Source organism: Coffea eugenioides, chromosome 5 (assembly GCF_003713205.1).
Source record: "Coffea eugenioides isolate CCC68of chromosome 5, Ceug_1.0, whole genome shotgun sequence".
Taxonomy (NCBI): Eukaryota; Viridiplantae; Streptophyta; class Magnoliopsida; order Gentianales; family Rubiaceae; genus Coffea; species Coffea eugenioides.
The window spans coordinates 18,224,042-18,243,409 of record NC_040039.1 but is presented as its reverse complement, the minus strand read 5'-3'; the positions used below and the strand labels follow the sequence as shown (position 1 = coordinate 18,243,409).

General features: G+C 40.3%; 1 protein-coding gene across 4 annotated transcripts; it reads right to left on the bottom strand.

The window, feature by feature from the left end:
- Nucleotides 1-3,762: 3,762 nt before the first annotated feature.
- LOC113770252 (acetyl-CoA acetyltransferase, cytosolic 1) lies at nt 3,763-10,160 on the bottom strand. 4 transcript variants are annotated; one of them, XM_027314664.1, is made up of 16 exons: nt 9,990-10,160; nt 9,748-9,795; nt 9,579-9,649; nt 9,056-9,154; nt 8,776-8,949; nt 8,556-8,661; nt 7,520-7,658; nt 7,249-7,326; nt 7,103-7,168; nt 6,569-6,654; nt 6,102-6,201; nt 5,692-5,802; nt 5,568-5,609; nt 4,759-4,845; nt 4,329-4,466; nt 3,763-4,103 (listed from the first exon to the last, which is right to left on the bottom strand). In XM_027314664.1, exons 3-15 carry the CDS (start codon nt 9,616-9,618, stop codon nt 4,377-4,379), a joined length of 1,218 nt encoding a protein of 405 aa, XP_027170465.1. In that variant the 5' UTR covers nt 9,619-9,649; nt 9,748-9,795; nt 9,990-10,160; the 3' UTR covers nt 3,763-4,103; nt 4,329-4,376. The 4 variants fall into 4 exon arrangements, with proteins under 4 accessions (XP_027170465.1, XP_027170466.1, XP_027170464.1 ...); XM_027314665.1 differs by having other exon boundaries at nt 9,759-9,795; XM_027314663.1 differs by lacking the exon at nt 9,748-9,795.
- Nucleotides 10,161-19,368: the final 9,208 nt, after the last annotated feature.

The window sequence follows — 19,368 nt, the reverse complement described above, 5'->3', positions numbered from 1 at the left end:
GGTGTTCCAGTGGAACAATGTCGGTCGTCTGCACCTTATAACTTTCGGATCCCGTCGGTTTGTTCGGCCATCACCTTATCCATCCAGTGGTAGTACTCGAGTATACCGAAATGGTGGATCAGGGTTCCAACCTACCCAACCGAGCCCAATCCTGACTCGAATAGGTCAGTAACCAAGGGCAGGGCCCGATTTCAGCTTAGAGCTTACAACAAGCACAAGTAATCAAATAACTTGGCAAACGGTAAAAATTTATTCTTTTGGTAGGTCGAGTGAGATAAAATACACACTCGCCTTAAAATGGTGGACAATTTCATATGAGCAATTACTAGCAACAATTAACACATAAACACGTAAGCAATATTTGATAATTTCATGTGAATATGTAATTTACGGTAATCAATTAATCAAGTAGATAGAAAAACGGTAAGTAATTACAGTAAACGGTTAACGGTTGACGGTTAACGGTAGTAATCACGGTTAATTGGTAGACATTAGTCATTTTAATAGGCCGCCATTGGCCGTTTCTCACTTTACCACTTAAGAGTCGAGGAGGTTCACTCTAACCGACTTATGCAGCCATAGCATAATTAATCATTTAAACACTTCAAACATTTCATGTCGAGTAATTCAAGTAGTCATGTAAATATGCACTTCAAGCATTTCATGTCGAGTAATTCAAGTATACCTTACTTAAATATGCATGAGTGTGGTAAATATTTAACATGTAGCATTTAACATTTAATGATCATGGAATAAGCATGTCATAGACTTATTCAAATTACGTACTCCTATATGGAACACTCACCTAGTCAAAATAAGTGAGTAAGTGCTCAAACAAGTATTTAGGCATCCGCTCCGAGTTCCTCTTGAGTGCCTGAACAAACAATAATCAACTTCACTCACAATCATGCATTTACCAAGAAGGGATGTACACTCATCTAGACTAAATCAAAATCCTAAAAGAGAGCTTCAATTCCCTTAACTTGAGGTTCAAGAGTGAAGTTTTAAAGTTCGAAGAGAGAGACTAGTATTTCCATGAAATCGAGTTCAAAACGTTCAGTCGATATCGAGAAAAGAAGTCAAGTTTCCAAAATTTCATTTTCTAAGAAATTGGCAAATTTCAGCTTTGTATATCAAATTTTGAAAAATCATATCTTGCACTCCGTAGGTCCAAAATTTTAAAACTTGGTACCGTTGGAAAATACTTCTAAAGTACTAAAAGTTCCTAGAAGACACGTTTCCATGATTCCAAATGGAAGACATTCAAAATTCGGCTTAAAGTTACTGTTCTGGAATGCCAAGACAGATTTGGGTTGATTTCGGCAAAGTTTGGAAATTCGGCAAAATTCACACAATGTGAAATAGCCTCTCAAATTTGAAACTCAATTAGAGTTGCAATCAAAGTTTAAAACTAAACAAGCGGAACAAGGATTGGAGTTTTGAGCGCCAAGATATAGCAGCTCAGAGTTGATCAAAAATCGAAATTGTTAGGCAATTTTTCAGATTTGGAAGTAAAACTTTGGTGACTTGTTCGTACGTCAAAACAGTTTTAGAATGACACCAAATTGATACATTTCAACTTCCATATGAGGACTACTCCTCTACCAAATTTCACTTAAAAATTCACAAGGGAAGGTAATTAACTAAACTACCAAAGTTCAAGGGAATCCGAAGGCAAATCTATCTTCAAGCTTCCGTTTTCCGTTTTCAAACATTTAGCCAATGAAATCATCTTAAATCTGGTTCATTTATGTAGACATTGTCTAGGAAACATCCAAAATATATTTGGTAGGTGATTTACACCAAGAATTTCAAAACAACAAGTCCCAATCAAGATTTAGGCATTTACTAGTCAAAAGGAGGGTTTTTACTCACTGCATCAATTTTGAAATATGGCCACAACTCACTCAATTCAACTTGGAATTGACCATGGTTGATGGCGTTGAAAACTAGATTCATAAAGCTACAATTTCTCAGAAGAAATCATTATCAAAATCTGTTCACAACTAGCTCATATTTGAGCATTAATTTGCTGCTCAAAACAGAGCTTCCAGTGAACTAGCGAAACAGGACAGTCATGTTCAAATGAGTGGTACGGTTTACTCGGGTGGAATCAGGACACGTATTTTATACCGTTAGAAAGCTAGGAATGTTTATTTTCTAGTGCCACAAACAGCAATCGATTTTGACATCGGAACAAAAAGTTATGGCCGAAACAAAAACACTGCCTGGGTAATCCTGGAATAAATTTCTAGTTTTGACGAGCTTTCGAAATTTCAACCTTTGGCCAACCAAATCACGTAATTTTTGGTGGAAACTTTCTACACAACCTATACAACATATATACATCATAAACAAGTCAATTGAACCACTGAAAAGTGCTCAGAAGCACACGAAAATGACAGGGGCAGTTTCGGAATATTTTTGCTCATCACCTCCTTTGAGTTTCCTTTCACCAATACAACTTATTTCCACTAATTTAAGCACTAAACCAACATTAAAAACATCAAAACTCATCAAATCAGTCCTTCCAACCATAATGGGAGTTCATAGAGCCCACACACCAAAATTTAATATAAATAAAGGTACCCACATGGAAATACAAACTTATAAGTGCAATACTACTTCCATAAACCAAGAATTTCAAGGTTGATCGTCTATTACCTCTCTTGATGAACTAAGCAGAAATTTTTGGTCCTCCTTAGCCAAAGTAAAACCGTTAGAGCAGCCTCCTTTCTTAGCTTGATGTGGTCGCCAAGTAGTTAGCTAAGTGTGGTTAAAATTTGAGGTGAAATGGTGAAGGATTGATGAAGATTTGGAGAAGAAATTTGATGAGCAAGTTTGGTTCTTTTCCCTTGTTGTTGCAGCTGAAATGGGTGCAAAAGAGGCGCCAATTGAGGTAAGCATGTGGAGGATTTTAATCTAGTGTGATGCTCCCATGAGAAACTAAAATATGTAGCTCTCATTGATTTAAAGGTCAACTCTTTTTTCCGCGCGCACACGCGCGTTTCGTACTCGATTTCTTTCGGATTTATTTCACTAGTGCACTAAACCTCCAATGCACTTCCAATCATATTATTATTATTCACTCTTAATAGTCCCAAAATAAAGGTTTTAAGCCCCTTCATTAATTGCGCACGTAAAAACGTGTACTTCCGATTTTTGCGCGATAAAGCGAAATTTTCAAGAAATTCTAATAACGATAGAATCACTGACTAATAATTGAGCACTTAAACATAAAAATACCTATTTCAAGACTAATGTGCAAGTCTCCAATTTTTTCAAGTTTATTGTATTCTCGATTCAATTATTGTTGTCTCCAAACGCGCATCCACTATTCTCACTTAACGAGCTTTCAAAATTAAATTTTGTAACAAGTCATTTTAAAAATACATGTAAGCCATAATTTCATGTATTTGGATCTAAAAATGTTGGAATAAAATATTCGAAGAAAACGGGTGAGTAAATAATTAATTAGACCAGTAAACTAAAATAAAAATAAGAAAAATTCGAATCCTCACATTATCGATTATAGGGGCGGGTCATAGGGTACCTGCCCCTATTTTTCGGGTATCCGAGGATGACAAGCGGAGCGGATTAGGGTCAAAAAAATAGTGATCCGACATATTAGAGTCGGGTCAGCTATTTGCCGTTCGGAGCGGGTACCCGACTTGTGTCCACCCCTAATCGGTAAGGTTGAAATGGGTGGTGCCGCTGCAAAAGGGTTTTGATTGAACAACAAATTAAACTTGAACGACCACATTGGTCAAAAAAATAAATCATAAAGGATGAAATTGATTTTAATATAAAAGTTCAGGGATGAAAATGGTGAATAAGGCTGATATCTAATACATGCCAAAGATTAGCTATTTCTTCTTGCCTTTAATTCACCTCAGATAAGAAAACATCTCATCTAGATCGGTTAACACTACGGAAACGGTACAATCAAGGAGAAGGCAATGAAGACACAAGATACATTCCTCACTACATTCATGTTAATTCTATTATTTGTGGAGAACATAAAAAATTTGTAACAAGAAGAAAATCAAGTGATTGTGATGAGACTCTGCTTGCCAGTAACGTCCTTCTTTGTACCAGTGACCCTGCAAAGAGGGGGGAAAATTTTGATGTTACATGCTTTACCGGCCCTTCAAAAACTTCTACTCGAAGATGTCAAAAGACCTTGAGTTAATTGATTTTATCTGCGAATTTGGATATCATAACATTTGAACCTATGTATGATAGCATATCTCAATCCAAAAACACACACAAAAGGGGAAAAGAGAGAGAGAGAGAGAGATAGAGATAGATTTGAATAAAAGATTTACACATTCTCACTGATCACAATTCTCCTGACTTGGCAATCATGCAGCAGATTAGACAAGCTCTAAAACGAGGGCTGAAGCACCTCCTCCCCCATTGCAAACACCTCCAACTCCATATTTACCATTTTTCTGCTTCAGAACCTGTAACCATCAGAACTCAAATGAGATTCTCAAACTAGAAAAATATTCTCGTTTAGTTAGATGGCTAAAGTCACATAGTATCATCAAATCTAAAACACATAGGTTTCAATGTAAAAACTGCCTCCCACTTGACACATAATGTAAACCAACCACTTTTCTGCCAGTTCAAGGACCAAGGATGATTGAATCACTCAACTATTTCTTTTATGAATCGAACGTTTTTGAGCCCCATGCTTCGAAATTTAATCAAGTTCCATTAGAAACTAACAAGCCACTGTTTATGGTGACATACCCCCAAGAGTGTGACCAAGATACGAGCTCCACTGCATCCTAGAGGATGCCCCAATGATACGGCTCCACCATGTACATTGACTTTTTCCTGCCCAATTTAAAAAGAAAAAAAAAAGAGCAATATAAATAACCACATATGGACAATCTTATTGCCAATAGGATTTGATGGTCAACATATCACCTAAAGGTTATCAGAAACAGAAGCAACGCATCCCACATGTCTCAAGCATTTTGTGAAAATATCGCTGATCTATCTAAGTTTAACAGAATCCTTGTATGTTTTCAATATGAAAATATCACTAACCATCTCAAGCTAAGGCCAACAAGGGAAAACTAAAGATCAGAGATGGAAAAGAAGGGACACATAACCAAGAAAACGAATGATAGCACTTCCCATATTTGGTGCTTTCTCAATGAGTTAGGAAGCTCATCCTATAACTTCATGATAACATTCTAAAAAACTTAAATTAGGATTTTGTGACTTAAAAAGCGTCTTCTTAAGTACTTTAGTGATTTGACCATTTTGAAGTTGAAGATTATGATGATAAATGCAGTATACAGAAGTGAAACCAGAAAAAAAAAAAAAAACAGCAAAATTGTAAAACATGTTAGTACAAAAACATACACATGTATGAAAACAGCATGTGCATCTTGTTCTGACAGTTGAAATTCACATTCCATTCACTTGACAAGTATATTACATAAGGAAAAAGCTTCATAATGGAAACACCCAACAAATATGCAAGCATCATTGCAGTGACATCAGAACAGAAAAATGAAAGCCACAGGCATGAAAGCCCAAAAACTTACAGGATTAAGCCCAAGAAGCTTTTGATTTGCAAGAGCCACAACCTGCATACCAAATAACAAGCTTATCATTGGCATTTATTGATAAATTAGATGCTTAGAAATTGAAAAAACGTAACAAGCATACCGCAAAGGCTTCATTAATCTCATAGTAATCAATCTTAGAAGCATCTAAGCCAGCATTTGAAATAGCTTTTGGGATTGCAAGTGCAGGTGCAGTTGTAAATAAATCTGGTGCCTGTAAAAGTGCAATCCATTAGATTATAAAAAAAAAACTTTTTCAAGCACCTTAAATGACATGATGTTATGCAGAGACGGAACTGAGAGAGAGAGAGAGAGAGAGAGAGGGTAGGAATTCATGATAAAACCTGCTATTGCACTTCAAATACCAAAAATAATATGACACGCAAAGTGAGAGAAACATGCTGAAAGTGATCTGGATAATTTTAATACTTTCAATAGCAAAACATATTGTAAGTAAAGGCTCATTTATCTCCTGAAATTGGATAGATTCTAACACATAAGTTTATGCTGTACCTGAGCTGCATCAGCATATCCTTTGATTTTTGCAATCACTTGTAGCCCAAGCTCAACAGCCTTCTTTCCGCTGACTAAGACTAAAGCAGCTGCACCATCACTGAAAGAGAAAAGCACAAGTTGCTAAAAGACTTAAAGATGATTTTCAAGTTGTTATACCATCAACAAGAAACGTAAATATCCTGAACAATATTTCCAATAAACAATTCTGGTACGTCAAGCATTTCTAGCTTAACACATGTGAAACCAAGAGACCTGATTCTCTACTTCTCTCAGTAAAAACTAATACATTTACCAGTCAATCCAATATATCTTTAGCCAGTAGCAGGGGAGATTACTACTTTTACAATCAGTGAGATCCTACAGATTGAGTTATACTAAATCACCAGACAATCTTAGATTGCACCAAGCATGATTACTGTAAATAACATGAAGTACGACAAAAGGGGGGCAAACCAATAACAAACCTTATGCTGGAAGCATTGCCAGCTGTAACACTACCACCAGTTTCCTTGAAACTTGGACGGAGCTTCCTCAACTTTGCAGCATCAAACTGGCAGGAGAGAGTAATTGGTGACATATTAGTATCCTAAAAGCAATTATGCAGGTAAGAAGTATTTTTATGCATCACCATATGTATATTAATACACCAAACAATATTTGTTAAATTTCTGTTAACTGACTACATCATTTACATCCTTGATCCCCATAATTATCCTTCCTCTTGTAATATGTGCTATTATCTTTTCTGTCCCCAGACTATGCTACCGACAGCAACTTAATATGGATGAAAGAAAAAATCATTCATTTTTGCAAACTGACAGCGCCCATAGTTTAAATACTCATTATATCTGTTTCGTCATTTTCATGGTTTTCTTGTTTTAGACCACATGGATGAATTGGTCACTAAGAAGCAACTTCAGGAAAGAAACATTCATGAACAGGGAAGCTTTATCTGTAAACCCTATGCATGCATTTGAAATGGAAGACAATATAGTCACCTTTCCTAGACCTTCATCTTTATCAACAACAGTTGAAGGCCTTCCTCTTCCACCAGACACTTCGACCTGCCATACCGGGTTACAGGTTTATTCCCTTCAGCAAGAAGGGCCATAAAAAGCAAGTAATAGAAGTTCAAAGATCTTACTGGCGCAATCTCCCATGAGAAGGCACCACTAGTTTGGGCAGCAATGCCACGCTCAAAGCTTTGAACTGCGTAATCATCCTGAACAAATGTATTATAAGATACAACACTACCTAGAAAGGGTGGGAAGGACAAGATACTGAAAGGGAACAAAATGATAGATAGAAAGAGGTAACATATCCATGCTTTTGTACATCAACTGCTTATAATGCTTTTCATAAAGTAAACAGAACATGTACACCATTGTGTATCCATATCATCAATAGAAATAAACCTGCTCCTCTCTAGTTATGCTATGATTTTCAGCACATAATTCAGCACAAACTCCCATGCCATAATCATTGTATACATCCCACAGTCCATCTTTCATCATTCCATCAACAAGCGTGTCATGTCCAAGTCGAGACCCCTTCCTGCAAATAGGTCAACAATCAATACATGTTCTGATATCATCAATTTGTAGAAACAGCTTGTGGGCTTATCATCTGCCAAGATTAAAACTACTACTATCACTCCTGGAACAGATCTAAAGTGTCCAGCAAAATTATCAAGATAATGGGTCATTTTAGCATGATATAAATAGAAGAGGATAAGAAGTTCAAATACCAACCCACAGAAAACTATTAACGGCTAATCTAAGTAGTATGGTATTACAAATGCTGCTTAAGAAGTTTAGGGTCGCAAACTTAAGTTATCTTTCTAAGAGGCTAAGAAAAACAGGGAAGAAATATATGTGTAAGGTTAATGTCTTTAGCATCTTTGTTAGCATTAATATTAACAGATCAAAGTCGACAAAAACACATGATTTTCAATACTCCCGAAGTGTCCTTATATGTCAAATGCATGACAAAATACTCATAAAAATCCCTGTTATCAGATAAAAGCAAATGTAAGATGGTCAAAATTTACCAACCTCCATGTTTTGCCCTCATACTCAAACCCAATTACCCAATTTTAATTAAAAAAAAAAAAGGAAACGAAAAGGAAATACAGCAAGAGCAACACTAATAGCTACAGCAGCATATGAGGTTGATACTTCCTTCCTTAAGGCAGCAATATCGTAGGGGCAGAATTATACCAAAGGATATCAATTTTGTTTTTCACAGGATAATTACAATATTATTTCTTCATAAAAGAAAGGTCTTAATTATGAGTCAAAGGAATTTGAACACCACCATGTCATGGATTTTCAGAATGGTAGCCAGACCATTAGTCACTAATCATAATTAAAAAAAAAAAAAAAATAGGTAGCCAAGCTCCACTCAAAACAGGATAAAATGGTGAGTATTGCTGTAGTGATGAATGCTCACCTTGCTTCTCCCAAGTACTTGGGGACATTGGACATGCTTTCCATGCCACCAGCTACGACAACATCGTTAATACCCAACTGAATACTCTGTGCAGCAAGCATAGTTGCTGCAATGAGGAAAAAAGGTTAAAATCATATACATGCCAACTGTGACTTTTAATGGTCAAGAAAGAGGGCTTTATAAGGGAAATTAACCATGGTTGACTATGTGGATTGCACACCTTTCATTCCAGAGGCACAAACTTTGTTAATCGTCGTACAAATCACTGTATTGGGTATTCCTGCACCTAATGCTGCTTGCCTGGCAGGAGCCTGACCCAAATTTGCACTGAGCACATTTCCGAAGTAAACTTCTTGTACAAGTGAAGGGTCAACATTAGCTCCTTTAAGAGCACCTAAAGTTTGGACCCAAATAAAGAGAATTATTATGATTACAAGCACAACTTTGAAGCCAAAAAATATATAACTGCACCGTAAAAAATGAAATAACTAAAATCTTACGCTCAATAGCTATAGATCCAAGCTTTGTTGCTGGTATTGATGAAAGTGAGCCAAGAAAACCACCCATTGGGGTACGGGCTACGCCAACGATGCATACATCTATCAAAATTTTAAAATGCCAAGGTTTAGCGCAAAAGCAAATATTGGAACTTACGAAATGACTTTAGTAACAAAAAGATTAACTCCTATGACCCGGGGATCCATGGAGCAAAGGATTTACCCCACTCCCCAGATTAAGTAGAACTAATGAAATCCAAAGGAACTCAATACAGCTGGTTTTTTCCTATAAAATGACTACTATATCGAAATATACATAGAATTCAGAAAATTCCCATTTCCAATGTCAAATACAAAATTTAGAACACTCGGAAAAATAATTTTCCTCCTTTCCACCCAGGCTTAAAACAAATAAACCTTTTTACAGTTATATAAACAAGAATTCCTACAAACCCTCCAGTCAAGATGAAAGATTGCAACAGGAAATTATAGTCTCAAGATATATTCACTAAAGAAATAAGTATACCAGTAGGCTTTATTGAGTTCTCTGATGCTGCCGGGGCCATGCTACAAGCTTATATTGCAACCAAATACAACCTGATCAATTTAAATTCAAACAAAACATTACTCATTAGTTCGCAATCTTTCGCAGCGAAAGGAAAGAAAAAACCACGTCACACAGAATCTAATCAAACCATCTTTGGACCTCTGATCCAACGTGAGAAATTGATTCCGCAAATTTGCTAAACAACAAACATGTATAAAAACATAAAACAAAAGGAAGTGATATTGGACGACAATTGGATCTAATCAACTCTTTATTACTAAATTTCAAGAATTCAAACCCCATTAGCAGACAAAGAAACGAAAACTGATCTGCAGACAGAGAAACAAAGAAATCAAAATGAAGAAGCAGTATGGTGCAGAGAAATGGAACCTGTGAATTTGGGCGGAGTAAAAGAGAAAATGTTGGCAGAGGAAGCAGTGTATGGAGGTTGAAGTGTGGTAGTTGAGCTTTTGAACTATTTATAGATCAACGGAGAGGAGAGAGACGAGGGAGACCGGTGTGGGTGGGGGGCGCGTGGGTGTAGATTGTGGAGCAGGGGAAGAGTGGCTTAGGTAAGTAAAATAGTGAGTCTGAAATGTTTGGTATAACGTACGAGTTCACACAAGAATACTAAATGTCAACCCAAGTAGCAACGGGAGTGTCTGGTTCACTATCGGTTGATTTTTCAGTAGGTCCAGTCGAGCCTTTCCTTTCAGAATAGGATTAGGTGTGGAATAGATAAGTGTTAATTGAAAAAAAAAAAAAAAAAAAAGAGTGTCTGCCTACTCGGACCCTCAATAGTTAGCAAAAATTACTTATTTTGACATTGTAGTATTTGGTGAGGTGATGTAGATAACGTAAAATGATAATTAAAAATATAAAAAAATAATTAAAAAATATATTTATGACATAAATTCACGTGAGAATTGTAAGAACTTGGAGCAGGAACTATTGTCACGTCAACCATTCCTAAACAGTGTAACTCTCTTTGAACATTTTGTAATTCTACGTGAGCTACTTATAAAATTTCATAACAGACATGCAATTATTAGAAAATTATTTGGGTATGTGAGAACCCGTAAAACCCTAATTATTTTCCTAGGGTTTATTTTCCCTTAAATGCATGTTTTCTGCATTTTCTGGCTTAGACATATTTTCTTAGTGGATTTTATGAGCAATTATAGTTTTTAGATGATTTTTCGAGTATTGGGGAATTTTTAGAAAATTAAGAATATATATTGGACGTGGGACCCACGAGTGCGATAAGTTCGGGAAAATTCGGCCAATAAGGTTAAGTTTCGGATACTGTGAAAAATTTATCGGGTGTTAAGAGATAAGTAGTGTGTGTGAAGTGATTGATGTGAGAGAGAAAAGAATGATAAGAATGCATTTAATGAGGTGACAAGTGTCATCTTCTCATTGGTTGGACTTTAAGAAACACTATTCACATTTTTGACTTTTGACCCAAATTAGTTAATATCTCCAAAAATTTCACAAAATTCACCATTTTTCCTCTCATTGTGGCCGAACCTCTCTCTTCCAAGGAGGAAGAAAGTTCTTCAACATTTCAAGCTTCCAACTTGTCCAATCCACCAAATCAAGTGTTTAACTTAGTTTTTACTCCATACAATCTTTCCTTCTAGTGATAGTAAGTGTATTAGTGAAGTTTGTTTGAAGCTCTAAGCTCTTGATACTTGGTAAGTGATGCTTGAACCTCTACTACACCTAATGATGGTTATATTATGCTTAGAAGTGGCTTGAGTGTTGCAATATATGATTTATTTCTTGGTTTGGCTTGATTTGGTGAAGTTTTCCATTTTATGAGGAATTTTCTGGTTTCATATGATTTTTATGTTGTGGACTAGTATGATGGTTGGTAATAAGGGGCTTTGGCTCTAGTAGGTGTGAATTGTTGTGAAATGCAATCAATTTTGGATTTGGAATGAAATGTGAGAAGTTAGGGTTCATGAACCCCTAATCTGTCCGAAATTTTAGGTCATAGATAGAGGCCGAATTGGACTTTACTTAAAACATGAAAGTTGTAGGTATTGATGAGTTTGATATGCCTGCAAAATTTCAGGGAATTTGGAGTAGTATAGAGAGAGTTATGCCGTTTTTACTGTTGCTGTTTTTGGTGAACAGAATGTCCGAACTGCGATAGTAATTGCCTGTTTTGACTGGATTTGGTTTGGATTTTGAAGTTGATGTCTTCTGATGAAATGTAGCTGGATATCTTAGCTAACTTATGCCTTTGGAATTTCGGAATTTGGACATGTATAGCCTGAGTTGTGTTCATTACAGTTTTGTGTGTTTTGCAAACCTGTTTTGGTAATGCTGGTTTAGTATTTGGCGTATTTGACCTAGTTGTGCTAGGATCTGGACTGAGTGGCCTTCTACATTGTTGTAGCCCTGTTTCATAGCTTCGAAACGGTGGGTTTTACACCCCCAACCGATAATTGTAGTGAGAGTTGTGCCATTACCGCATTATGACGTCAAAACCGGTTTTCTTATCAAGGCTTACATTAAAGCCTTTCTTAATTTCTGGTTTGCTATCATGCTTGTATATGGTTGTAAAGCCCTATTAGGGTTATGATTGGCATTGCTATATGGCTCGGAATCGAGTCTCATTGAATGTGTTACATGTGTTAGGACGTGACGGTAGCTCACGACGTCTTGGTGACCACGGTGTATGGAACACCACTTTCTTGCTTGGTGAGTATACTACTCACTTACTTGTTATAATGTGGCTTTGTGCTATGTGTAGTGATGCCTTGAAGGCTTACTTGGATATTGAAATTGATTAAGGTGAGGGTGTACTTGACCGCCCTCACCTCTTTTGATATTGTCACTGATTGGCTACCGTTTTACTGCATTACTGAACTTGATATATTGGTTGGTGAATTCCATTTTATGGAAACTGATTTGGTGTTGTTTGGACGATGTCCAACGACCTTACTGTATTACTGAGCTCAACCCCGTTTGGTAGTCAATTGGATCGAGCCGGCGAGGGCTTGGTCGTGAAGATTGAATTGCCACGGGGACTGTACTGGGGAACCTTGTGGTAATGAGACCCTTGGTTCCGGTAAACTCGAGTATTACCAAAAACTACTGAATTGGAGTGCGGGCCCGGTTGGGGTATGTTGGGTGGAAGGAATAGAAGTATAGTGAGGTCTACGGTTTGGTACTCTTAACATTGACGGAGGGTCAATGAGATTGGATCAAGATGGCAAGCGTGGAATTGGGCTCTTGAGAGCCGACCGTATCCTTTTACCGTTTTGCTTTACTGCTTATTTGTGCACTTTAAATAAAAGTTCATCCTTATGTGACTTTGGTTGCTTATGTAGTAGTGTACCACTGGGCTTTAGCTCATTCCGTGTTATTTGTTTTCCTTACAGGAATTGGAAACGGTTATGACAAGTTGAGCTCATGTATATGTATTTTGCTTAGCTCCTTGAGGGTGAAAACCCTAAGTGTTTTGATTCACCAATGTTTGGTGTGTAAATGGCTACTTGTTTATGTATGAACTAAATAGCTATTTTGGTATGCCATTTTGGCTTGACAATGTTGGATTTCAATGTGTATATGTTAAATTGATGTTTGGATGAACTTCGGAACGATTCGGCTTTCAAACGGCAAAAGAAAAATTTTGAACGAAAAGGCACTGGACTGAATCCGGCCAGAAACTGGCCGGATTGTCGGCCGGATTGTGAAGGGTTTGAAAAAAATTTCGGATTGCTCTCTGCCTTGTATCCGGCCGAGAATCCGGCCGGAAATCCGGCCAGATTCTGGCCGGATTCTGACGTGGCCTGCACTATTCATCTTCGGCGCAAATTTTTTTTTTTTATTTTGACTCTTTTGACTTGTTTGCGTGCTATGGTATGTTCCGGAACGTTATAGATCGACGTAAACTGTGCCGTAGTCCTGGCGAGAGCTGGGCAGGCAGTCCGCTAACCCCTTTGGTTCGCCTTAGGGGAAGGTGGGGCTGTCACAGGTGGTATCAGAGCCTAGGTTTGAATTAGCCTGGGTGTTATAGGACTGTTTGACTTGAGGATTGTTGTTTTTGGCCTTTAAGCTTATATTTACGATTACATGTTCTTGTGATGTAGGATGGCCGGACAGGGTGACCCTAGTGCTAGTCCTTCGGGGGCTAGACCTCGCAAAGTACTCCCCGTGATCCCATATCAGATACGGCCGGGAGGGGCCGTCATTCGCTGGAGCCCGTCGAACCGTCTTCGACGGTGCCCGTGTAAGGAGAGGTATGCCTACCCGAACACCCTCGTGTTCGCGCTGGATAAAGAGCGCAAAGTGTTGGCTAGGGAGAATGCTCGACTTGAGGTCGATGCGATCCAGGATAGGGCGACCAGCGATAAGCAAGCTGCGCGTATTAAGGAGCTAGAATATGATGTGCTTGAGGCCGAGGATCGAGTAGATGATCTTTGCGCACAATTAAGGGAAGCCCGAGAGCGAGAGCTTAAGCGAGCTCGCAAGGTCAGGGGTCGCGCTGAGGCGATCCTTAACTTGTGTGACGATGGCCTGGAAGAGTGTAGCGACGAGGCGTCGTGTGCGGAGGCCGACCCTGGGGAGGAGTCTACCCCATCGCCCGGATCCCAGACCCCGGCGACTGACTAGGCCTTGATCTTTAGGCATCTTTTGGATAGTGGTGGTTTTTGTATGTTCATAGGGATAGGGATAGCGCCTTAGCTAATCGTTTTGGGTCGTTAGATTAGCTACGTGTAAATTTCTTTTGATAGGCCTATCCTCCGGTGGATCGTTTGTGTACGTACGTGCCTTGGCCGTACTTGACTGACTGATTGTATATATATGTGTTTGGCTTGTATATATGTGTGTTTGTGCTTATGTTTGGACTGTCTAAATGTGTTATTGTGCAAAGTTTACATGTTACTTACGATGCCGTCTTATGACTTTGGTTTAGTACTTTTGCCTAGACCGAGTGAAACTTATGGAAGGTACTCGGAGTGGTCGGGGACGTGGGCGCGGTGCTAGACAACCCACACCGGTTAGGGGTGCGGGGGAAACCTCGACTGGACCTGATCCTGAACCCCAAGCTGACCCTAATGCCCAGATAGCTGCTGCTATGCAGCAAATGACAAACCTGCTTGCACAAGTAGTGCAGCAACAAGCTCAGAACCCAAACCCTAACCCTGGAAACCCCGGAAACCCTGGCCACCATGTCGAGAGCGAAGATAGAGCTCTAGAACGTTTTCAAAAGTTTTCTCCGCCAAAGTTTGTTGGGGGACCCGACCCTGACATGGCTGAGAAATGGCTTGAGAAGATGGTAGACATTTTTGCAGCTCTACACTACCCAGACGAACGGCAGGTGACTTTTGTCGTGTTTCAACTCGAGGGGGCTGCTCGTTCCTGGTGGAACGTAATTAGACAGAAATGGGAACGGGAGCAGACACCTAGGACTTGGGTGAACTTCATCCGCGAATTTAATGCAAAGTTTTTCCCTCCTCTAGTCCAGGAGAGGAAGGAGGACGAGTTTATCCGGCTCCGGCAAGGGGCTCAGACTGTGGCAGAGTACGAGAGTCAGTTCACCCGCCTGTCTAAATTCGCGCCTGAGCTAATCATAACAGAGCAACGACGGGTTAGGCGTTTCATTCAGGGTTTGAACGTCGAGATCCAAAAAGACCTCGCGGCGGCTCAAATTATCACGTTTAGCGAGGCAATGGAAAAAGCCCAACGAGTTGAGAGTGCACGGCTGCAGGTCCGAAACTTCCAGGCTAAGAAGCGTGTTTTTCCTGGGAGTACGTCTGGACAAGGTGAGAAGAGCACTCCTTCTAAGTTTGGACGAGGATCGGGTGGCGGCCGACACTCTGGTTCAGGCAGAGGGACTCCATTTAGGGGTAGTCAAGTTGGGCGTGGACAAAGGGGCAATGTTCAGAGTGGCTCAGTTTCGGCACCTCGTGGTCCCTGTGGGCACTGTGGGAAAGCAAACCACACCGAGGATAACTGCTGGAGGAAGCAGGGTAAGTGTCTGCGGTGTGGAAGCGCGGACCACCAACTGGCTACTTGCCCGGTCCTGAAACAAGATGGAAAAGGAAGCCAACCACTGCCGAGGACCAATACAGGACCCGCCAAGGGAGATGGGTCCAAACCGAAAGTTCCAGCTAGGGTTTACTCCTTAGAGCCCCATCAGGTCCCAGAGTCTTCCGAGGTGGTGGAAGGTACGATCCCTATTTTCCACCGCTTTGCCAAAGTTTTAATTGATCCTGGTGCTACTCATTCGTTTGTTAACCCTGATTTCATGTGTGGCATCGATATAAAATCTGCTAGCTTACCATATGACTTAGAAGTTAGTACACCTACGGGGAATCAACGGTTGGTGACTAGTATGATTTATAAGGATTGCGATGTATGGGTAGGAGAGAGGAGATTTTTAGGAGACCTGATTAGTTTGTCTATTAAGGGGTACGATGTGATTCTGGGCATGGACTGGTTAGCCAAATATAACGCCCAACTGGATTGTAAAACGAAAATAGTAGAATTTCGCATTCCTGGCGAGGCAACCTTAAGGTTGGATATAAGGGGTAGGTTAGCCTCATCTGCTCTCATTTCTGGCATTCGAGCTAGGAAACTGATAAGTAGAGGGGCGAAAGGATTTTTGGCCTTCTTAATTAATACCCCTACGGATAAGTTAAAGGTAGAAGATGTGGCCATAGTGAGGGACTTTCCGCATGTATTTCCTGATGAGTTAGTAGCCTTACCTCCGGAAAGGGAGATAGAATTCCGTATAGACTTGTTGCCTGGAACTGCACCTATCTCGAAAACCCCATACCGAATGGCGCCTGCAGAACTTAAAGAGCTTAAGTTACAGTTGCAAGATCTGTTGGAGCGGGGTTTCATACACGAGAGTGAGACTCCTTGGGGAGCTCCTGTTCTATTTGTGAAGAAAATGGATGGAACTTTGAGGATGTGTATTGACTATAGGGGGCTGAACAACGTTACGATCAAGAATAAATATCCACTGCCCCACATTGATGAGTTATTCGACCAGTTGCAAGGAGCAGTGGTCTTCTCGAAGTTAGACCTCCGACAGGGATACTACCAGTTGTTGATTAGGAAGGAGGACATTCCGAAAACTGCTTTTAATTCAAGATACGGGCACTACGAGTTCGCCGTTATGCCCTTTGGACTGACCAATGCTCCCGCCGCCTTCATGGACCTAATGCATAGGGTTTTCAAACCCTATCTAGACCGATTTGTCGTGGTGTTCATTGACGACATTTTGGTCTACTCTAAGACACGTGAGGAGCATGAGGAGCATTTGAGAATGGTATTGCAGACATTGAGGGAACATCAACTGTACGCCAAGTTTAGTAAATGCGAGTTCTGGTTAGAGAAAGTAGCATTTTTGGGTCACATGATCTCCCACGAAGGTATTTCGGTGGACCCGGCGAAGGTTGAGGCCGTGACGAATTGGAAGAGGCCAGAAACCCCCACAGAAATTCGTAGCTTTCTAGGGCTAGCTGGGTACTACCGACGGTTTATTAAGGATTTTTCTAAACTGGCAGGACCTTTAACTGACTTGACAAAGAAGCATGGCCAGTTTATCTGGAACGGCCGATGCGAAACAAGTTTTCAGGAATTAAAGAAAAGATTGACCATGGCTCCAGTACTGGTCTTGCCAAATGGAGTGGACGGGTTTGCAGTATATGCGGATGCGTCGCAAGAAGGACTGGGGTGCGTTTTGATGCAGAACCGGAATGTGATTGCTTTCGCCTCTAGAAAATTGAAGCTTCACGAGCAAAACTACCCGACTCATGATCTAGAATTAGCCTCAGTGGTGTTTGCTCTGAAAAAGTGGAGGCATTACCTATACGGGGTGACTTTCGAAGTGTATTCGGATCACAAGAGTCTTAGATACCTTTTCTCTCAGAAGGAACTGAACATGAGACAACGAAAGTGGATGGAATTCCTGGAAGACTACGACTGTACGATCAATTACCATCCGGGAAAGGCGAATGTGGTAGCAGATGCCTTGAGTCGTAAGGTGCAAGTAGCAGGACTAATGATTAAGGAGTGGGATTTGCTAGAATCCGTGTGCGAGTGGAAACCCTGTCTTGGGAGTCATAAGGTGATATTTAGCAATGTAAGGGTGACCTCCACTCTACTGGAACGTATAATAGAGGCGCAAGGCGAGGATTTGATGGTACAGAAATGGAGAGAGAAAGTGGATAAGAGAGAAACAACGGATTTCAATTTGAATCCTGAAGGCCTTTTGAAGTATCGAAACCGAATAGTGGTACCAAAGGAGGAGTCGTTAAAAATGGAGATTTTGGAGGAAGCTCATCGGTCCAAGTATACAATCCATCCGGGCAGCAGCAAGATCTATCAAGACCTGAAAGGGACTTATTGGTGGGACAATATGAAGAAGGAAATTGCTCAATATGTACAAAAGTGTCTCATTTGTCAACAAGTGAAAGCGGAACATCAGAAACCATCGGGTTTATTGCAACCCTTGGAGATACCCGAGTGGAAGTGGGAAAACATCACGATGGACTTCGTTTCAGGTTTACCGAGGACGCAAAGAGGACACGATGCCGTTTGGGTGATCGTTGATCGGTTAACCAAGTCGGCTCATTTCTTGCCGGTGAACATGAAGTATTCAATGGACAAGTTGGCCCGACTGTACATGGACGAGATAGTGAGACTACACGGTGTTCCTGTGAGCATCGTCTCTGATCGGGATCCACGGTTTGTATCTCGGTTTTGGCAGAAGTTTCAAGAAACCTTGGGGACTAAACTGAATTTGAGCACGACTTATCATCCTCAGACGGATGGACAGTCAGAGCGGACGATTCAAACTCTCGAAGACATGTTACGAACGTGCATTCTGGACTTTGGAGGCAACTGGGGTCAGCACATGACCTTAGTAGAGTTTGCGTACAACAACAGCTTCCATTCGTCGATTCAAATGGCTCCGTATGAAGCCCTATACGGACGCAAATGCCGCTCGCCGATTTACTGGGATGAAGTTGGCGAAAGGAAAGCTTTAGACCCGGCAACTATTCCATGGATGGAAGAGGCTCAAGAGAAGGTCAAATTGATAAGGCAACGGATCCAAACCGCTCAAAGTCGCCAAAAGAGCTACGCGGATAATCGAAGAAAAGATTTGGAATTTGAAGTTGGAGACCATGTGTTTCTCAAAATCACACCTTTACGAAGTCTTACAACGGGCAAAGGAAAGAAACTTCAACCGCGGTACGTCGGACCCTACAAGATCCTACAAAGAGTAGGAGCGGTCGCGTATCGATTGGAACTGCCATCCAGTCTCTCTCGAATCCATGATGTATTTCACGTCTCGATGCTAAAGAAGTATCATCCAGACCCATCCCATGTATTGCAACCGGAGGAGATTGAAGTGGACGAATCGCTGGCCTATGAAGAGAAACCGGTCCAAGTGCTCGATCGAAAAGTCAAAGAGCTTAGAAACAAGCGGATTCCGCTAGTGAAGGTGCTATGGAGAAACCACGGAATTGAGGAAGCCACCTGGGAGATGGAAGAGGAAATGCGAAAGAAATACCCAAACCTTTTCGGGAACTAAGGTGAGAAATTTCGAGGACGAAATTCTTTTAAGGGGGAGAGAGTGTGAGAACCCGTAAAACCCTAATTATTTTCCTAGGGTTTATTTTCCCTTAAATGCATGTTTTCTGCATTTTCTGGCTTAGACATATTTTCTTAGTGGATTTTATGAGCAATTATAGTTTTTAGATGATTTTTCGAGTATTGGGGAATTTTTAGAAAA